Source organism: Gambusia affinis, linkage group LG05 (genome assembly GCF_019740435.1).
Source record: "Gambusia affinis linkage group LG05, SWU_Gaff_1.0, whole genome shotgun sequence".
Classification (NCBI taxonomy): Eukaryota; Metazoa; Chordata; class Actinopteri; order Cyprinodontiformes; family Poeciliidae; genus Gambusia; species Gambusia affinis.
Genome location: NC_057872.1, coordinates 27,061,944 through 27,082,876, shown reverse-complemented (window position 1 = coordinate 27,082,876; position 20,933 = coordinate 27,061,944). Strand labels below are relative to the sequence as shown.

The following is a 20,933-nucleotide window of genomic DNA, read 5'->3' as shown; positions in this document are numbered from 1 at the left end:
GACTTCAATGAGGTTTTAGTTACACATTAAACTATAGATATTTGTTTTTCTCTGCAGAGCACTATTGGCATTTAAATACTGCACTGTTACAGTTCTTAAATTTCTTTCAGCATTAAAGAACTGTAAAAAAAAAAGTCTTCTTTTAAAAAACACTTTTTTTGAAAAATGTCTTTGAATTAACATAATTAAATCATGGAAAGGATTTCCACACAGTTAAATAGCTTTCTTTCAGCATGAAGCATGTTTGTTGAGCTAACTTAATTTTCATGAGTTGGATCAACTCGCAACGCAGGGGTTTAGCACACTGCACGTTTGGAGGCTTTAGTCCTCGACACAGACGTCGCTGGTTCGACTCCCGGTCCTGGCAACCTTTGCCATGTCCTCACCCTGTCTGCCTACTGTCTCAAAAATATATGAGCCACTAGCACCGCAAAAACTCTTCGGAGGAAAAAAAAAAGTTGGTTTCAACTAAATGCCCATTAATCTTAGTCAAGTAAATTATTTGGTCCAAACCATTGCCAATTAGTTGGGCTGGCTCTTTTAAATTACATTGGGTCCAACTATAGTAAATGAGTTGAATCAACCTTAATAAATTAAGTTGAGCCAAAACTTAATAGAATAACCATAATAAAATAAGTTGAGCCAACTCATTTTATTTAAATTAGAATAACCATAATATATTAAGTTGAGCCAACACTTTGATTTAGAATCAACCATAGAATAACCATAATAACATAAGTTGAGCCAACACAATTGCTTTACATTGAAATAACCTTAATAAATTAAGTTGACCTAAAACATTTGCTTTAAATATGAGTAACAGAATTACATGGTGCTGAAATAAAGCAAAGTAATCAGGTGGAAAACCTTTCCATGATGTTTTTATGTTCATCCAATGAGTCTTATTTTTTTTCAGTGTAGCTCTCTATTGCTCCTCCAGAGCAATCAAGGGCATCTTGGCTGCTTCTCTAAGTAAACATGTTTACTGATAAAGCCACTTCTTAAAGTAGTAAGTTTAATAGAATTTTATTTGGGGATTTTAGAGTATTGTAGACTAAGTAGAATTGCACACAATGTTGTTCTGAAGTCTTGTATATATAGGTAAAAATTAAACTTTCTTTTTTTCACATGCACAATTAAAGAGTAATTGCATTGTGTTATTTGCCAGCTAACAGTACATAAATAAACCTTGTACTTGTACTACTAACAGGTTTATGTCTTTGAATGTGTCAGCCAAATGCTATATGGGTCCTTTCTTTGATCAACATTTTGATTTTACTGTCAGTGCAGCAGGATTTGCCAGTGCTGATTGCAACATAGGTGGGTTTATGGTCCTTTAAAAACATCAACAATGGAAGAAACTATATCAAGGTAATTGGCTTGAGCATATTGGCTCCATATAAGCATCACTCAGACTGATAAGAGCTTCCCAAGACCAAATATATGCATTTTCATATTGCTAATACGCCTATTTCTACATCAAGGGCAATTTGGAATGATGCACAGAAAGTTAATGCAGGTGAACATTTCTAAAGGTTTTAAGAGTGAGAGTGTAAAGTATTTGTTACAAAATTATGATTCCTTTTTCATTTTTATTTCATAGTAATTATGACCATCTTTGGCACTCAAAAACAGATTAAACACAGAAAGATTTTAAGAAGTTTCCCTTTCTTATATCTGAGAAATGACTCGAATACCACACCAAAGAAATTAAAAATCAATCCAAAAATGAAGGAACATTAAACATTAAACAGTAAACATTCAAATCATAAAGAATTCATAGATCTATTTCCTTCAAAAAATTTCACCACTTCATTTTAATAGAAAAATTTGTTGTTTGTTTTTATACATTTCTGTTAATAAATAGATGTATAATTAAGAACTTTAACGTTTTTCTGTATAAAACCTGTAAAGTATTTTTTCAGAAGATACCAAAACATTCCTAAACATTGTGTTTCTAAGAAATTACCACATGGTAATTAATACCTTGGTTTTGATTGAACAGCTTTGGGTTTTTGGTTTGGTGATTATAATTTATTAGTTTAAGTGAGAGAAGAACATTGCAAAATTTTGTTGTCATTTTTATTACATTTTTTTATTTTTGAATATCACTTTTGTTTCTACTAATAATAACAGATAGTGGCTGTTTTTTGACAGACACTCAAACCTTGACATTTAACTTTTAGGCCGCATTAGTTAATAAATCCACACTTTTGTGACTCTGCGCTCACATCAAGGAAGCTGAAGAAAATTTTGAAAAGCCTTCTCCATCTTTTCAGCTTGCGCTATGACACCATGAAGTTTAACTCTGTTCAAAATTTTCTGGAAAATGGTAATTCACTGAAGTAATGACACCTAAAGATGTTGATAGGGTAGTCATATTTAACTTAGTCTTAAATATGACTAAGTTTAAGTCAGAAGTTCAGTTAAAATAATTGATCAGTGCAGTTAAAAGGAGCCTCATTAAAAAAAATAAAAAAATCTGCTAAAGGTAAAAGAAATGTGCAAAAAGTTTAGACCCTGACACTGCAGGGCTAATTAATGTTACCATGGAAGACGAAGTTTTCAATTTTTTCAAAATCTCTCCTCCTCTTCTGTGAGTAACAGGGCTTTTTTGGGCCTTTCTTCAGCAGTACTGTTTTCTTTAAATAGAAGATGTCCCGTCAGCTGTCTGTTATGATCCAGCAGAGCCTAGTCTGCTTCCCCCTGTCCTGCAGTAACAAACGGGGTTGGTGGGTTTGGAGGACACAAATGCAGGCAATTGAGACAGAAGGCGAGCAAAAATAAATCTGATACCACAAAACAGCAACTTTTAGAAAGTCAAAGACATGAACTGAAGTTCATGTCACTAACTAAATTATAAAACAAATTAGTGTTATGGAGGAAATATGATGTAGTGTAGATTTTCATATAGATTATAACAGGATTGAGCAACATATAGCAATAAAAACCAGTGATGCTGTGTTCCAGTAATTTGTTCAATTTAGAGTAGCAGGTGCCAGATGTAACATTTTTACAAGTGTCTCATAAAGTTAACATGTTTCTATCATAGTTTATCCCTATTGATGTGAGGAGCGACCACATTGAAACACAAAATCTTCCTCACAAGTTGTAACTGGGCATAGTGGGGTTGCTCCCCTTTCTCAGTGGAAAATCCAACATTGGAGGGTGGTTTCCCTTCCCAAATGGGAAGCTGGTATTTTCTATTTCCCACTACAACTGGAATGCAGCATAGGCTTTCATGTTGAGGGAAAAGTGGGAATTACATTGAATGTAGGTGAGATAATCAGGGATTAGGTATTGCTCTGGAAGAGAGCAAACAGGCAGACTGAGGGATGATGAATAATGAACTCAAAGTAACCTGAACTAGACAAAGACAAAATACAAACCAAAGGGAAAGTAACTAAACCCTGGTCTAAGAGAATTAAATCCAAATGCACAAAGAACAGAACACAAGAATAAACAGAAACCATATATAATACGATTAATATGGCACAACCATAATGGCAATAACAACTGAATGTTGGGAAGACATTTTCTAACAATAATAAACTCAGAAAGAAGAATGCAGAAGAAAATACACAAACACTTCATCACGTATTGTCACAATGTTTATGTACAAATGTACCCTTCTTCACCAAACTTCTATTTCACTCTTCCACTTTATGGAAATGCTGCAACCTCCTGGACGTTTATGAGCACATGTCCATAAAGCTGTTTGTTGAGGACTATATATTCCCTTTGCGGCATTAGAACATAAGCACTATTGTGCTTCAAGCCAAGAATTTGCCAACAAAAGTTAAGAAAAATAACTAAAAAATAACACAAAAAACCCCAAAAAACAAACATATATTTACTTTGTAAGCCTGGGGACAGCAGTCAGGAGCCCTAAAATATCTTGTTCTTAATTTTAAGCCAAGGTAGTAGAAATTCAATATAATTTTTTTAAACTGCTTCAAACCAGACTTTCCTAACTTGCGAACTGCCTCCTGTCTGCTCACTCGCTTTCATCGTGCTCAGGTTGTCACACAGCTTGATGGGATCCTGTGAGGCTTGAGGGTAATTGCCTTTTGTAAAAAATCTGAGTCAAAATGCAAATTTGTGTCAACATTTTTTCAGGTGTTTCTATTTTTGCAGAATAACTGGCAACAACAGATTACAAACAGTCTGACATATGACAGGTGTATAAATAATATTTGCAAGTACAACACAGCCTAGCTGAATCACTGATTGCAATAATGGGAGCCATTAAAGAAAGCCGCCCAAGTGCAAATACCATATCTTTTGTTTGGATCTCAGTTCTCAGCGTCACACCAAGCCAATATTTCTATGTTAATGGGTGAGCTGTCCTGCGGCATTTCAGTGGAAATACAGAACTACACTTGTACCGAAAACAAGGAGGTGGGAAGGAGGATATGCTGATTAGAGAAACAGCATACCATACTGTGCTTGGAGTTTTGTCTAAAGAAATAGCATAAGCCAATTTTGTCCCTCTGGCCAAAGACCTGCTATCTTTACTCTAGATAATGTTTTTATTGTTCAAATTAGCATCTTCCTGCATTCATAAATGCAGAAATGTGATATTGTAATCATCTTTACAACAGACGTATAAAGTGTTTTGGAAAAAAATCATATTTATTTTTTTGTTTCTCACATTTAAATGTTGAACTCCTTAAAAAAATCCAGAAAAAGATTGTCTGAGTGAATCCTAAATTGCAAGTTTTAAAAAAGGATTTCAGGTACTATGGGCAAACAAGAACAAATAACTTGATTAGAGTCATGTCACAGGATCTCAGTCACATTATCGTCTGGACCTTGATTGGGCATCTTCAAAGCCTTAATTTTTCTATGCATATTTGGTCTTGTTGGTGTCCTTCTGATTACTGATTAATCCAAACCCAAGTCCAATTGAGTTTAAGATCACAAAATGTTGGTTGGAGAATATCCTTCAAGAATTTCTTCTAGAGCAACATTTTCTGTTCCGTCAATGCCCATGTCATTTTTTTGTATACTTTTAAAAAGAGGTTTAAAACTGCACCAAAGTGATATACAAAAATGATAGCACAATAGAATCAAATCTGTCAATAACTGCAAGTAGAAATGTAGTTAATCACAATACATTTGAGTTAACAAGAGCGGGGCTAGTTTTTCAAATAAGGCTAGATTTTTTTCAATTTGAAAGTTCCAGCACATTAAGGTTCTAATAGGTTGCCATGGACCATAATTGAAAGGCAGACCAGCCAATCACAGTCCAGACAAGCCTACAAGGCACAGTCCAGCAAACTTGTGGTATTTTCCACATATATACTTAAGTTTTTGATGTCATATATAAAAATTATGTTGATGACCTGAAACATTAAGGTTTGCAAAAAAAGAAGCAAATACAGATGAAAGCTCTAAAGGAAAAATTATTTTTTCCACAACACTGAAGTCTCCATGTCCTTTCAAGAAATCACACCAAGACAGATAACAAAACCCTTTCATCCTGTTTTATAATCTACAATCAGTAAAGGTCAATTGCAAAAAAAAATGATTTTTTTTTTTGGCTCACCCAAAATAAAACTGTTTTATTAGATAAGTGTGCAGACTTACACTATTAAGCACAAATAACAATGAATAACAAAGGCTTTTGTCCTTCCATCCTACATCATATCCCAGATATATGAAGAATGCAGGTGTTCCCTGGTCTATTTAAAACCCTAAAAGATTCTTCTGCTCTCTTTCACTGACTGGTATCATTCAATAACAAACTCCTTCTAATTCTTTGGAGGCCCAATGTTGTATGACTCAAAAAATGTTGAGGAAAAAAACAGTTGAACTTTATTTGAGGTTAACCATTTTATATCAGACAAGCAAACAGTTATGCTATAAATAGTGCCCTAATGAGAGACTTCAGATGTTCTCTGCTGCATAAGAGCTAATTATAAGGAATAATATAAATTTCCGGGCAAGTCATTCACAGTTTGTAGCTCATTTCAACAACGACCTAATCAGTCCTTGGTTTTATTAATATTAGCCTATTCCTCTTCTTGGCCTATTCATCTTTCATCAGAGCCAGAGATGCACTTTGTTTATCCCCAACTGTATTTGTTCTAATTTTGTCTGAATAACATAAATCAGCCAGCACTGCTCTATTACTTATGTACTCAGCAGTTATAAAGCATTAATTGGCTATTCTGGGAATAAAAACAAAGCAGCACTCAACATTGAAAAAAAAAAAAAAAAAATCTTAATATGGAAATAACCTATTTAGGGATACTGTATATAGAATGGAAAGGCCACTGTGAGCTAAATAACAAGGACTATGTGATGTTTTATGACTGTAATGAGCAGTCAGGTGTTTGAAATCTTAGCATAAATATGCGATGCAAACTTTTCTGCATTTACCTTCCTGTCTGCCATCAAGTTTTTAAATAAGATTACCTGCTCACTGTGGCCCCTTACTAAAAGCAACTGCCGCTTATGTAATTAGCACCAGATGCAGCAGAGACAAAGAGACTAACATGCCTACAAATAGCTCATTAGTTGTCTACTTCTGCATAAATTGAAGATTTCTACCTAAATGGGTTTATGTTGGCATCTGTTAGAATTAGATCGTTACAGACACAAGTCAGTCTGTGCTCACACGCATAAGATATTCAATTTTTTCCTCCCATTCTCCTTCTTTGGATTGCTGACATTCAACATTTGAGTCATGTCAGGTTAAACGTCATGCATAAATCATTGACAAATCATTGTCAGTGACCACTGACAATTAAGGCGAATAACATGGATCATCCTTTCATCATGGCACCTGTCAGAGCAAAGGAATATATATGTACATATATATAAGCATGAGGATTTGAGGGAACTTGACAAGAGCCAAACTATGATGGCTGGGTCTGAGCATCTCCAACACGAAGATGTTGGACACAAACACAGTTCATACCACAGACATAAGCCAGACCATCATACAGTCACAGTAGCTGCTGGTGTGTGTAATGTTTATCTGATAGGAATTTGCTGTTGTTTACAACAGTAACATAAAGCAAAAAAAAAAAAAAAAATTCTGCTGATGTCCATGGATTATTTTAAATTACTGCATAGTTTGCTAATATATTCTGATAATATTCTAGAGAAATGCAGGAGCTGGTCACTGCTGGCCAGATATGAAGCAGAAATTGCAATGTTCACCTGGATGCTGCAAAAAAATCTAGCTTTATGAATTACAATATTTGTCATAAGCAGGCTTTCATTACTATGGTGAATAATAGCAATAGTAGTAATAATATATTTTTTGTAAAAAAACAAAAACATAAGCTCACCATAGATGGCTTTTAAATCCCTTTAGGGTGGAGGTATGTTAAGCTGCTCTCAGACATTTTCCCATGGCTTCCTCCACCTCACCAGAAAAATCTCCACATAAATCTTCACATTATTAACTTAAATTCAAGCTGGAAACCTTAGACTGATTACTTTTGTCTGTGGTGGCTGAAGGGCTATACATAGATCCCTGAGAAACATAACATCATTGTTCCTAGTCTTTTAGGTCAAAACACTAATGAAGGTGGTCATAATGTTCTGCCTAGTCTGCTACAACATGACCACTGATGTGAGGACTCCACCTGCTCCTGACTCCATCCTCCTCCTCAGTCCCTGTAGTTATCACGGCTGCCCGCCTGTCCCCCCACCCCAGTGGACTACCTTCTCTGAGTACTGCAGCAACACCAAACTGGCTATAAATCACATTGCATTATCACCGCGCCGCGCTTTGCCTCTCTATCCTCCCCGCCCACCCCGCGCTTCCCATTGGCCTGCTCGGCTCCTCGGTCTACCTTTCTCTGCGGGACATCGGTGCAATCGTACATCCCGCCTCCTTCCTTGGGGCCAGCGATTGGGGGAGAGGGCCTCTCCATGAGCTGCCAATCATGCTCCGCGCTGTGCGCCTCGCGTTCAACGCTGCTCTCTGCGACGCGCTGAGTGCGGAGCGAGGAGACGCGCTGCATACCAACAGAGACACAAACGGAGAGGCTTGAGGTTTTTTGGCCAGAACGCACAGACTCCATCCTGCTCTCTGAGAAAAACATTATCAAATCAGATTATCGGACGGTGTGAATGTTTACGTTTCAGTTTTCATGCGTTTTTAGAGAAATTCTGCCTGTTCTTCAAGGCACTGAGAGCCAAACTAAGTCTGTCTGGGATATTTGGGCTTTCTGCTGTAATATATTTTTTCTGGCAGACAGAGACGTTTAAGAAAATCTCACTCTTTCCTTTTCCTATCTTTTGCTCTCTGTCTCTCTCTTTCTTTCTCTCTGACGGGACTTATTTAAAAAGTCGGATGTAGAAGAGTTGGACTATTTCTGCTGAGATTCATCCAGTGGGTCGAATTCCCGCAGCGGTTCCATAAGGAAGGAATACCGTAACATTTGAGCAGAAAATCAATCAGAACTCCATCATGGGCTGCCCTCTTTTGCTGAACACATTGGCTGGTTTGATCCTGGTTCTTCTGTCTAAAGGTAAGTTTCTTCAGTGAGCTTTTGCTTTTTAATATTCTGTTAATGGTTATGGGGGGGAATACTAATGATGATGAGAAGGAAGAGGAGGAGGCTGGGGGTCCAAGAATGCATGTGGATCACGCGTGTTTGCTGTTTTCTGTTTGCTTACCCACAGATGTCAAGAAATGCTGTTTGTACGCATGCATACAGAGCGCGTGCGTGTGAGCGCAGAGCAGTGTGCTGCTACTATCGTGGCTTAGCGTGGGCATCGACTGATGCATGTTGAGATGTTTACAGAAGGGGGAGGAATAGACTCCTATCCCTCGGTTCTCGGTGAACGTTCCTTTACTACGTGACTTGAATGGGCCGGCGGCATCCCCACGCGCACGACGCATTTTGTGTGCAGGAGGGAGGGGGGGAGGCTGCGTGGAGTTAATGTGAGTACGGGTCGGAGCAATGCAGAGAGACGGTGTTTTTGTTCTTTCCTCAAATCAAGGTCGTGGAAGAATGAGAGATGGATGGAAGGTTTTGGGATGCTGAAGAGATCCAGCATGAACTACCTGTGTTTCCTCTTTTCAGGCTGGCATAAAACATTTTAATTCAGCTCATCGCGGGAGGCAAGCGCACTTTAGGAACATGCGCTAAAAATTCTTGCCCCTATAAAAGAGATATGATGTTCAACTTAGCATTTGAACAAGGTTCCTACACATTCTTACTCAATATTATAGAGTTTCCCACATTCAAATTTTCTGAGTTGTTAGTCAGTTTTGCCTATTTTAAAGTTGACCAATGTATTGAATACAAATAATTCTGTCAGTGACCCTTGTGTAAGAATTGTGTAAATGGATGATTAGTTGGATGGATTGACACATTGATATATTGACTGATGACAGAAACAAGGCTGGCTGGATTGATGGATGAATGAATTCATAATTACTTCTTAACATGGGTCAAATTGTGATGGCCAGACAACTGGACTAGGGCATCTCCAAAATCTATAGCTCTTATAGGGTTTGCAGAGGTCAGAATCATTACTGCTCTGAATAAGGAACAGTGGTGAACAGCGTAGGCTGTTACACATCAATTCACATTAATTCCAACAAGTAGCTACTGAGCCTCAAATTGCTGAAGAAGTTAAAGCCGATTCTGACAAAAAAAGGCATCTAAATCTACAGTGCAGCTTGTTTGCAGACCAGTCAGGGTGTCCATTTCCAAAAGTTCAATCAGTTGGCATGTGAGTATCAGACATAGACCATGAAGCAGTGGATGAAGGTGGCCTGGTCTGATGAATGATGCTTCATTTTTCAACACATGGATGATGCATTTGCATTCCTTCTTTGAGGGAACACCTGGAACAAAGAGACACCATTGGAAGACGGTTGATGCAATGTTCAATGTTCTTTTAAGATCCATGTGGATTTTTCTCTCACCCATATCATCTAACTAAGCATTGACTGAACACACCCTTTAATGGAAATGATATTCATTAATGCATAAATCCACAATATATCAGAAATATTTCATGATTGGTTTTAGTTGGGAAAAGTTTGACTGTTGAATATGATTTAAAATTTCCCTAATCCCAATTCAATTCATCATATTTGACCTCCATCATGCAGCTTGCAGGACCTAAAGGATCTCCTGCTAACATCTTTGTGCCAGAAATCACTGCACTCATTTGGAACTCTAATGGAGTACATAGATCCATTTAAAAGTCAGGGCTGTTGTGGAAGCAAGATGACCAACGCATAATTAAAGAGGTGGTCATAATGTTGTGCCTTATTGGTGCATTTTTATCAAAATCATCCACTAAGTTCTCACTTTACAGCTGGGCGATCCACGACTCACTAGCTGTGCACATACCATTCTCACCATATCCTCTTATTTCCCTTGGCCCATCAAGCTCAAATCCTCACACCTGTCTCAATTAGTCCTGCCTTAGTCTGGTGGGAAATCAGTATATAAGTAAATTACTCTAGTTGCTTAATAACAATAATTGATGTGTCAGTGCAATGAGATATGAGGTTAACAATCTGCTGATACAGACAGGGCCTGTACCCTCATGCTCCTGATTTTCTTGTGGGCAATGAAAGCCCAGCCGGTCATGCTTGGCTTCCTGCAGCAAGCTCCCCATATCCAGCCCAGGCAGACAGCAGACGGACAGCCCTGCAGGACATACACACAGAGCACACAAAACCACAGCAGGCTTCGGTGTCACACAAACCAACCACATGACAAAAAGTGAGCCTCATTTCAGATATCATTTGTCTGAATTTGTAACCTGTGGCATTCTTTGCGATATGAAGGTGCGATCAATCATCTCAGGTATAGCTGAGGAGTGATTGGACGCTGATGTAAGCACATTGCCTTAAATGTGAATCAGGACCATCTTTGAGAGGGATGCTGCCTTCTACTGCAAGGTGCTGTAAGGCCTTTCGCATGTCCATCTATTTAAGGTGGAAAGCATGCATTATAAAAGAATAACAGAACTGTTAAAAGGCTTCATCTCAATGCTTTATAAATCATACAGCTGCAGAACAATCCTTCATATCTGTGGCCCCAGGAGAAGTGTGCACACTGTGATTGCCTAAATACTTCACCAACACTATTTAGCAGATTGTATGTGAGTTATTATTAGCTGTTTAATGATGTAGAAGACACATTTCTCTGTATTGTACAACTATTTCCACTGAATTCTGTTTATTTAATAGTTAATTCTCTCATTCTCAAAGCAGAAATGCTTTACAAGAGTTGTGCATATTTTGCACATGCACTCAGAAACAGTCAAATATGATTCAGACCTGCACAATGGCATGCCTGCCAGAGGATTTTTTTGAGCTGCAAAACACCATTAAGCTATTCAAAGGATTCCCACAGACTTGGCCTGTGAATGCACAAACCACACCACGCATGTGGTATCCAGGTCCTGGCATGCCATCATACCTTTCTCTTTCTCATTTATTTGCTCTTATTACGTGAAATACAAAATTTGGTTAATCTGGATGCATGGCCAAGCGCCTCCTGAAATTCACTGCAAAATATCTGCGCATTCTTGGCACGCACATCGCCTGTGATTACTCAAAACCTGTTTTATTACTGAAATCAGACCAGGCACTGGACATTATAGCTGGAATATATCCATACAAATATACATATTAAATTAGAGAGTGACTTCTGTTGTAATAGAATACTTTAATATTTAATGTAGATAATGAATCCATTGCTTATTCGGGAGAAAATGGATTTAAGAAGATAATTTGTTCAAGATGCATCAGAAATCCCAGCAGGGTACATAGCAGATAGGGCAGGAAAAAGCAAGAAGGGGGACATCCTTGGCATCATATTGGGCATCATCTATGGAAGTGTTTCCCGGTGCCCTGCGTGTTTTAGATGTTTCCCTGCATCACGACACCTGATTCAGCTGATTGCAGTTAAGTAAACACCTGTCAATTGGAATCACCTGGGCAGGGAAACACCAAAAACATGCAGGGCAGTGTGCCTTGACACTGTCTTAAGGGCCCTGTTCATGTTAAATGGCAGCTTTAGTGTGAAAGAAATCTTGATATGATTTCATGCTCCCTAAAATAGAACACATCCATTCCCACCACTGCCAGTTTTACTTTGGTCTAGAATAAATCTCTGTACTAAAAGTTTATTAATCATGAGAGTTTATTTCATTGTAGAAAGTGTCTTAGTGTAACATTTATCTTAACTGTTCCTAATTATGGTGAGTGCAAAAGAGGAACTTTTGGTTGGATCCTCCAGGCAGCTTTGAGCCAAGATTGAGATGGACAAAGAACTCAGCAGCCGGGGCCACAGAACCGAAGACTGTCCGGCGCATGGGGACCAACCCGTCAGTCCCGCAACATGTGGCTTCAAATCGCACTTCTCTCATCAGCTGGGTTCAGACCCCAAAGACAAAGTTGAAGACCACAGCAAAGATGAAGACCAAGACAAAGGCAAAGACAAAGAAAAAAGACAAAGAAGAACTAGTGCCTTCCTTCCATGAGGTCAGCTCATCTACATCTCAACAGACAAAAAAGATTGTGAGACAAATTGAAGGGAGCTACACAGCTGCAAGTCAAGAAGCTGAGGAACGCTACACACATGAAGAAGTCACCCTAAGGCCCGAGACCTGCTGCTCTAAATCAGTACTCTTCCTGCCAGCACCGAAGTCCTGTGTGACCTCACCATCCATGCAGAGACGAAAGCTCATCAGACATACAGAGAATCCTGCCTGTCGATCAACAGCCTCCTCCTGCTGCAACTCCTTCTTCATCGTCAGGCCAGTTCTGGGGTTCGAAACGCCATACTCTGTCTGTCTCTCTCAAAGGTTCCCATTTTAGTTCTCAGTGTCAGCATTAGGGAAAGATAGACTAGATCAGGGGTCTCAAACTCCAGGCCTCGAGGGCCGCAGTCCTGCAGTTTTTAGATGTGCCACAGGTACAAACCGCTGGAATGAAATGGCTTAATTACCTCCACCTTGTGTAGATCAGTTCTCCAGAGCCTTAATTATTCTATTCAGGTGTGCTGCAGCAGAGGCATGTCCAAAAGTTGCAGGACTGCGACCCTCGAGGACTGGAGTTTGAGACCCCTGGACTAGATGATTGATTTTACTTATTTGATTATTTCTGCTACTGAATTAAGCTGTACTGACCCTTGGAAAAATGCCTTAATAATAAAATACTTAGCATAAAGAAAATCTAAAAGATCTTGAGGACATTCAAATAATGAGTCACCTCAAAGTTCTTTGATGGCTGTAAAATAGCTATGATGTTTGATTCTGGAGACGATAAAGTAGAAAATGTTTTATAGGTCCTTTAAGCCCAAAACTATATGTAAAATAACAACCTTGGGACTCGCCTGAGTCACTAAAATCAACCTGGTTCAGTAACAAGTGCAAGTTGTAATAAAGAGAAAGATCAGCAGTTAACAGGTGTGCTCTGTGAAACTAGTTGACTGCAGGCTGCACATCTCCCCTCTCAGAAGAGGAAGTAGAGAGTGAGAGAGTAGAGAAAGAAGGGGTGGGGGGATGTGGCGCAACAACAATAATTAAGAATATTCTCTTCAAATAGACAGGAAAAAGTCAATGCCCTCAATTGTTAAGTTATAATTCCACTGGGTCTTGGTTTAAATAAAGAATGTTTAAATTAAATCAAATAATTTTAGTTTAGTTCTAATTTTATAATGAACCTGTTTTCCCTTGTTCACAAATGCCCTAAAATTCCAGTTTCACACTGACATATACAGAGATCATATTACACGTATTGTACTGAACTAGTGCAACAGACGGGTTTTCCTAGCAGCATACTGGTAGCTTCAGTAAGAGGAAGTGTAGAAAGTAGGAACGCGGGTGAAAACATAAGAGGTCACTTTGTACCCCACCATCCTTCTTGTTTCAGCAACATATGGAGGCCAAGTGGGGTCAATGCGCATTGCAAATGTTAGCACATAGACATCCCTCTTCATCCTGGATGCTCAAACACACATGCATGCATAAACACACACACACACATACACACACACACACACAAGTCCTCCAATGGATCAACAGTCTTGGCTTGGAGATGAAGAGAAGAGAGTTGCCAGCATCAACAGATGCCTCACGCTCCTATTCTGGAGGGGCTTCTGGTTTTTCTCCCTCCCTTTGAAATCCATGGTTTCTGTGAGCTGTTGTTCTCCATGTTTGGCTTAGAAATGCTCTGCTGGTTTGGCAGATTTTTATTTATCTGCCAGTGTTCAAGTGAGAGGGCTATGATTGGTTGTGAAGAGCCTCGGGGACAAGGGTGGAAGGTATAACCAGAACTGAGAGGGCCTGTGGTCTAAAAATTCTCCCAAGGGTTTCTTTTTTTTTGTCTCCCTCTCTTTCTCTGTTGTTGTGTGGTGGTGTGCCACATTTGCTACCTTTACAGTGAATTTGTTGCTCATGCACCATTGAGCAGATCAAACCTCAAAATGCTACTGTTTCACATCAGAGGCACAGGTTGAGAGACTGAAACAAAGGTGAATTTCATTCATCTAAATTCAAGCAATATTTAAAAATATTATATTTTAATTACATGTTGAAAAACACTAAAGCTGAATAAAATGGCATATTGTGAAGAAGAGGGTTGACTTCTGATGTTTTATGCCTCTTTTCTAAATAATTATAATGATGAACCTACTATATGTGCAATTACTTCTATAAAAACAGTGAAAGTAAATGTGTGTATGTGGATGCCCTGACATGAAACTGAGGAAGACAGAATCAAGATGCCATTTAAAAAGGTATTTTCCAATACAAATGTTATCCTACTACAGTCATGCACTTTTTCACAATCCCTGAGATTGTCAAAAATTTATGTTGGTACAAGTTTTAAGGTTGCTGCTTAGCTGTTCATATTTTCTACATTTTAAGACACCGCTCAGATTAGGTAGTAAAAATATTCATACCTCTTGAACATTTTTGTTTTTTGTCACATTTCAACCAGAAACTTTAGTGCATTTTATTAACATTTAATGTGATCAACACACAATAATCCATATTTGTAAAGCAGAAGGAGCAGGATATGGTGTCCATACTTTTTTATCTTTAGTAAATAGTTATAGTGAAAAACAAATTAAAGGTGTGGCATGTTTGTTCAGTATGCAAAACAGGTAAGATTACTTCTGCACATCATCGTGAAGTTGAAACATGTTGATTTCTGTATCATGTTGTGGGAAGGTTTTTCTTTATTAGGGATAGAGAAGCTGGTAAGTGTTGGAGAAAATTACTGGATGGGTAATTCTGGAAGAAAATCTGTAAGAGGCTTCTTAACACTTGAAACTGGGGCAGAGGTTACTATTGACTGAATACATATGGATGCCACACCCTTCAGATTTTTGGGAGTAAAACATCTTGACTGTCCTTTTTGTACTACATTATTATGCACTAGAGTGTTTATTGGTTAAAATTTTGGTAAAATACATTTAAGTTTATGTCTGTTTTGTGGCCATATGTGAAAACATTTAAGATATATGCATACTTTACAAAGCACTGCATTTAGCTCCGGATATAGTGGGTATGATTATTCAAAAGTGACCCTGATCTCTTGTGTCTGTACATATGAGGCACACAGGGTTTAAACTAGAGTTTCTATAAAGATATAGAAAGAACACATTTGCAGTCTGAGTAATAATAAAGAAATATATATATTTCTCCTAACTTTTTTCTCAGTTTTAGTTTCTTGTGTGTGTCTTGCTCTCTGAATCGGCTTGCTTGTCTGAGCAGACAGCTTCAAGAGTTCTGTTGTCATCCTCAAAATTCGCTCTGCTGCAACTTCCCTGAAGGCTAGAAAAGCTGAGTCACTTTGAATGGATTACCCTAAAAAATATTTCACTAAAGTCTCAGAGCAGATCTGGATCTGAGTGAGGCATTTGGGTCTGGATCTTGACGGTCTAGAAATTGGTGACCTTTGGATTTAGTAAAAAGAAAATCAAAGCTCCATGAAAACCCGGAATCAATGTTAAGGTTGTGATACTGTGTTCAGGGGTCAGAAAACTTTGAGACTTTTCTGTACATACTATAACTTTGTATAAGGATAGATGGGATATATTTTTCATGTGCTTGTAAGAGATTCTCACAGTGTGCAAACTTTGAGTAAAAATACTATAGTGTTTTCACAAAAATGTTTGCAGAACATGTGATTTAATCACATGTAAAATATGAAATGCAACTTTTACAATGGCAAAAATAATTTCTTATAATAATTAATACAATTTTAAAACATATAATAAACACCATCTAAATTTAGAAGTGATTTCCTTATCTGTTCTTCAAAGAGTAGCATAACTATTCAAACATGACATTACCTGATTATCTGAGGTAGCTGGTTTATGTGGAATGCAATTTCAAAACAGCATTACTTTATTAGAAGTAATGTCTAGTGCTCCTTTAGTTTGCCATGAATGTCAAAGGTTTTTTGCAACTGAAAATATTTCAAAACAGTTAAATTTGTCATTTTTTTAGCAAGGAAAAAATGTAGAAACCTTCTTTCAGTCAGCTGACTGGCAGTTGCAGCAAAACGTGAGCGTTGTAGCGCTCTGCTACTCAACGCCTCATACGGCTGGAGAAAACTGAGTAATTTTAACATTTCCTCTGGTGTGCTAAGTGGCATATGCATGTTTTATGGACTTTGAAACATAAAAAACCCCCAAAAAACTTAATTTACCTTAATGATGGAAACTGCCAGAGGGATTAATATGAAATTAAAGTTACATAAAGCAAATTTCTACTTAAAGGTTGGCAGGATTCATGTGTTTCACAATTGGATCTACCAAGTTAGAACAACTAAAAGTAGTTTAGCACCATTATTTCAGCGAGAGCTTCATTAAATGGAACAAAGCAAAAACATCCCTCCAATTTAATCTTTTAAATCCTTCAGCCTTCAGAATGTACTTTGGGGTTGATCATTGTTTGGATGTTTATCAGTTTAGTCCTTTGAAATGAAAAATTTCAATTTAATAAAAGCCTGGACACTTAAGTGTTTCTATTAATTGATACTGAGCTATTGTTTCTTGTTTCATTGGATGTTTTTTTCAGTATTACTCACAAATTGTATATTAAACACAAAAAGATAGAATGGCATTGGTTTGATGTTACCATGACAACTCTTGAGTAGTAAAGTATTCAGGGCAGTGTGACAGAAAAAAGAGAGCAAACTTATGATTTGCTTCTTTTTACATAGGGATAAGATTTTGTAAACTCACCAAAGGTTCTTGAAACAAGCCCCTGTTACACACCTAAGATTGTACAGAATCACTTGAATTATCAGTTTTAAATTACGGCTCAATCATTCAGGTGTGAAGTGGGTATTGTACCTTGAATTTGGTCTTGCGAATGCAGTCCAAGGAATAGCAGTAGAGTTGGCAATCTTTGGCAGAGTCTGTATTGAATTTTGAGAAGTCACAGAAGCACATCAGCAGAAGGCAAAAAAAAAAAGCTTTACCTTTTCTTGGTCACAGTGGATAATTTAGCTGGAGGCATAATTTAAACAAAAACCATCCGATCTGACTCCTAAGCAGATTTGTGACAACAAAATAAAACACTTAGACAGGCAAGTCTGGTCAATTAAATGATAAATATAGTAAGACAACAGAAGATTTGCTCTGCCATCCAGTCATTCTACAAACCAACATTCCAAAAATATATTTTTTAAAAACATATATTCATATATATTCATTGTGGTGCTTGTTGTACATATTCCAAAGAAGTGCATCATATCCTCCTAAAAAGATTTTAGTATGCAGCAGTAAGGTTTTCTACTTATTTCTTTGGCAGAGATAAATAAGCCGACTTCCGTACGGCTTCGAGGCGATTCTGGTCCACCTCCGGCATCTCAGGGGGGGAAGCAGTGCAGCACCAACACTGTTTACAGTGGGGATGGTGTGCTGCTGACCTCAACTGGGGATGTTGTGGGCCGGTGGGCAGAATACTTCAAAGACCTCCTCAATCCCACCGACATGCCTTCTATTGTGGAAGCTGAGAACTGGGGACTCTGGGTTGGGCTCTCCAATCTCTGGGGTCGAGGTCACCGAGGTGGTCAAAAAGCTCCTCAGTGGCAGGGCCCCGGGGGTGGATGAGATCTGCCTGGAGTTCCTTAAGGCTCTGGATGTTGTAGGGTTGTGTTGGCTAAAGCGACTCTTCAATATCGCATGGACATCGGGGGGGCAGGGGGGGGTGGAGTAGTGGAACGGAGTGGCAATGTAATCACAATGCACTGTAAGCTATGTAATGTGTTTTGAGGCAGTTGACCAAAATCCCGGACGATTTTGAAATTCCCCCCGGACATTTTTTTAGGTCTGAAAAGTAGGACATGTCCGGGAAAAAGAGGACGTCTGGTCACCCTAGCCCAACCAGTCTACATGTGTTTTGTGGACTTGGAGAAGGTGTTCGACCATGTCCCTCGGGAAGCCCTGTTGGGGGTTCTCCGGGAGTATGGGCCCTTTGAAACGGGCTGTCAGGTCCCTATATGACCGATGTCAGAGTCTGGTCCGCATTGCCGGCAGTAAGTTGGGCTCGTTTCCGGCCAGGGCTGCCCTTTGTCACCGATTCTGTTCATGACTTTTATGGACAGAATTTCTGGGCGCAGCCAAGGTGTTGAGGGGATCCGTTTTGGTGGCCTTAGGATTGCATCTCTACTTTTTGCGGATGATGTGGTATTATTGGCTCCATCGGGACGTGATCTGCAGCTCTCGCTGGAGCGGTTCACAGCCGAGTGTGAAGCGGCTGGGATGGCAATCAGTGGATGGCAAGATCGCGGATACAAGCGGCCGAAATGGGTTTTCTCTGTAGGGTATCTGGGCTCTCCCTTAGAGATAGGGTGAGAAGCTCAGTCATCCGGGAGGGACTCAGAGTAGAGCCGCTGCTCTTTCACGTCGAGAGGTGCCAGTTGAGGTGGCTCGGGCAACTGGTCAGGATGCCTCCTGGACGCCTCACTGGTGAGGTGTTCTGGGCACGTCCCAACAGGAGGAGGCCCCGGGGAAGACCCAGAACACGCTGGAGGGACTATGTCTCTCAGCTGGCCTGGGAACGCCTTGGGATTCCTCCAGAGGAGCTGGAAGAAGTGGCTCGGGAGAGGGAAGTCTGGGCCTCCCTTCTGAAGCTGCTACCCCCGCGACCCCACCCCGGATAAGCGGAATAAGATGGATGGATGGATGGAGATAAATAACCAATAAACCAGTGACCCTGTGATATGTCAAGCTAAAGCTGAACTCTGCCCTCAACATCTTGCGGTGTTAGCAGCTATCGGACTATAACAGAGAGTGAGAGGTCACAGGTTAAAATCCCCTTAAGATGGTTATCCACAGTGCCTCTGTGCATAATAGGCAGAAGGAGCACTGTTTTGATACAGCTGTGATTCCTTTAGTTGATTTTGATGACTGCTCCAATCGGTCTTCACATATTGGTTTTAGGAGCTTACCAATTATTATGTCACTGTCATATTCAGTTATAGGAAGAATAATGTCAGTTATTATTCAGATATCACTTATGATATCTGAAGAATAATAAAAACTTGCTAGTAGTTATGATATATGGAGAAAGGTATAAAGAAAAGTAAAGGAATCTTGTGCACAGTCTGAAAACACCCATCCATCAATCCTGCCTGATGGATTGATGGTTACATCAGGCTGGATTAACTTCTAGCTTTGTGTGTGTTTGTGCTGATGACACAACAGGAGCAAAGCAACTTTTCACAGATTTTGGCGTAATCAATGGATGTTGCACAACCAAATGTGGTTGGCAATGCAGGGGTGACATTGAACATTGATTCTCTGCAGAACTTTAACTGGTATGAATTTGCGTATATTCCTCTTTTGTTTTCTACTTGAATGGTTTTTGTCTGTATTTGCCACTCTTGAGTAAATTCCACATTTTGAATGTTTCAACCTAATGCCTGTAATTTGGCAGTAGATTGTTGCTGCATGCAATCTGGAACAACCTCTCTCTTTTAGACTGCCGAGTGATCTTGGACTTTTTTTTTACCTCTTCCCTCTGGGAGTTGGCAGGAGTAATGCTGATGGTACAGGCTGTGCTGCAGGTGCATGCATGGTGGAGCTAACTGCTTAGATTGGGCTGATTATTGGTTTTCCTCTCCGCGATCATTTTTCCTGGGAGTAGGAGGCTATGCAGCAGTTCTGCAGAAAACAGTTGGGACTTGAAAATCATCTTAATGCAATGCATCATGCAAATCATGTGGTTTTTATTAGTAAATTATTCAAAGATTTGCTGAAATCAGTCACTTTTCCTAAAGACTTGAAATTGCTCTGACATTTGACTCAGATATGTTGGTCCAGCTTTGCAGAATACAAATAAACACAACAGAAAGGGGAAACAAACAACATGGGTCAAATGAAAGATAAATGATAAGATAAGATAAGATGGATGAATTACAATGTTCTCTCATTGAATGAAATCTGGTTAACCTGCTCATTCCTAATGTGATGTCATCAGATGCATGTGTATGTGGAACCTTGGTTTTGGGAGTAAATTTTATCCTGAGCAAATAATCTTCAGGAATGGCATGACACGTTGTTCTGCAGACAACACTAAATATAATAAAGTAGGCTTGATATTTAGACCGCTAGAAATTTAGCCCAATGAAATTAGACTGTTGTGTTGCTACGACCTTTTTTCGTCCTTCCTGTCTGTTATATTCAGCAGAAAGACCTATACCGATTTTTGGCACGACTACAAACATTGAGTGTTCTTACTATTGCCAACTGAAAATTCGAATCTATTATTAATGATGAGGGATGGATATTTCATGAGGGAAAACTAATTCTTATCAAGGAAGCAATAAGTAATGCCTCAGCCATCTCATATAAAACAGGCGCACACAGTCTGAGACAACATATTTTTGCCTATATACTCACTGAATAATAATTTAGTTGGGCTACGGGGAATATGAATTGCACCAATTTCCTCTGAAGCTGTAAGCA

At 39.0% G+C, this 20,933-nt stretch overlaps 1 protein-coding gene across 3 annotated transcripts in view; it reads left to right on the top strand.

The window, feature by feature from the left end:
• Positions 1-20,933, top strand: part of iglon5 (IgLON family member 5) — a 196,706-nt gene that overhangs the window by 46,873 nt on the left and 128,900 nt on the right. For 2 of the 3 annotated variants that reach the window (XM_044116097.1, XM_044116100.1), the window contains exon 3: positions 8,314-8,495. In XM_044116097.1, the coding sequence (XP_043972032.1) occupies positions 8,435-8,495 (61 nt within the window). In that variant the 5' untranslated portion in view covers positions 8,314-8,434. Of the gene's footprint in view, positions 1-7,947; positions 8,496-20,933 lie in introns of those variants that run through there. The other variant, XM_044116099.1, reaches the window with a different exon arrangement.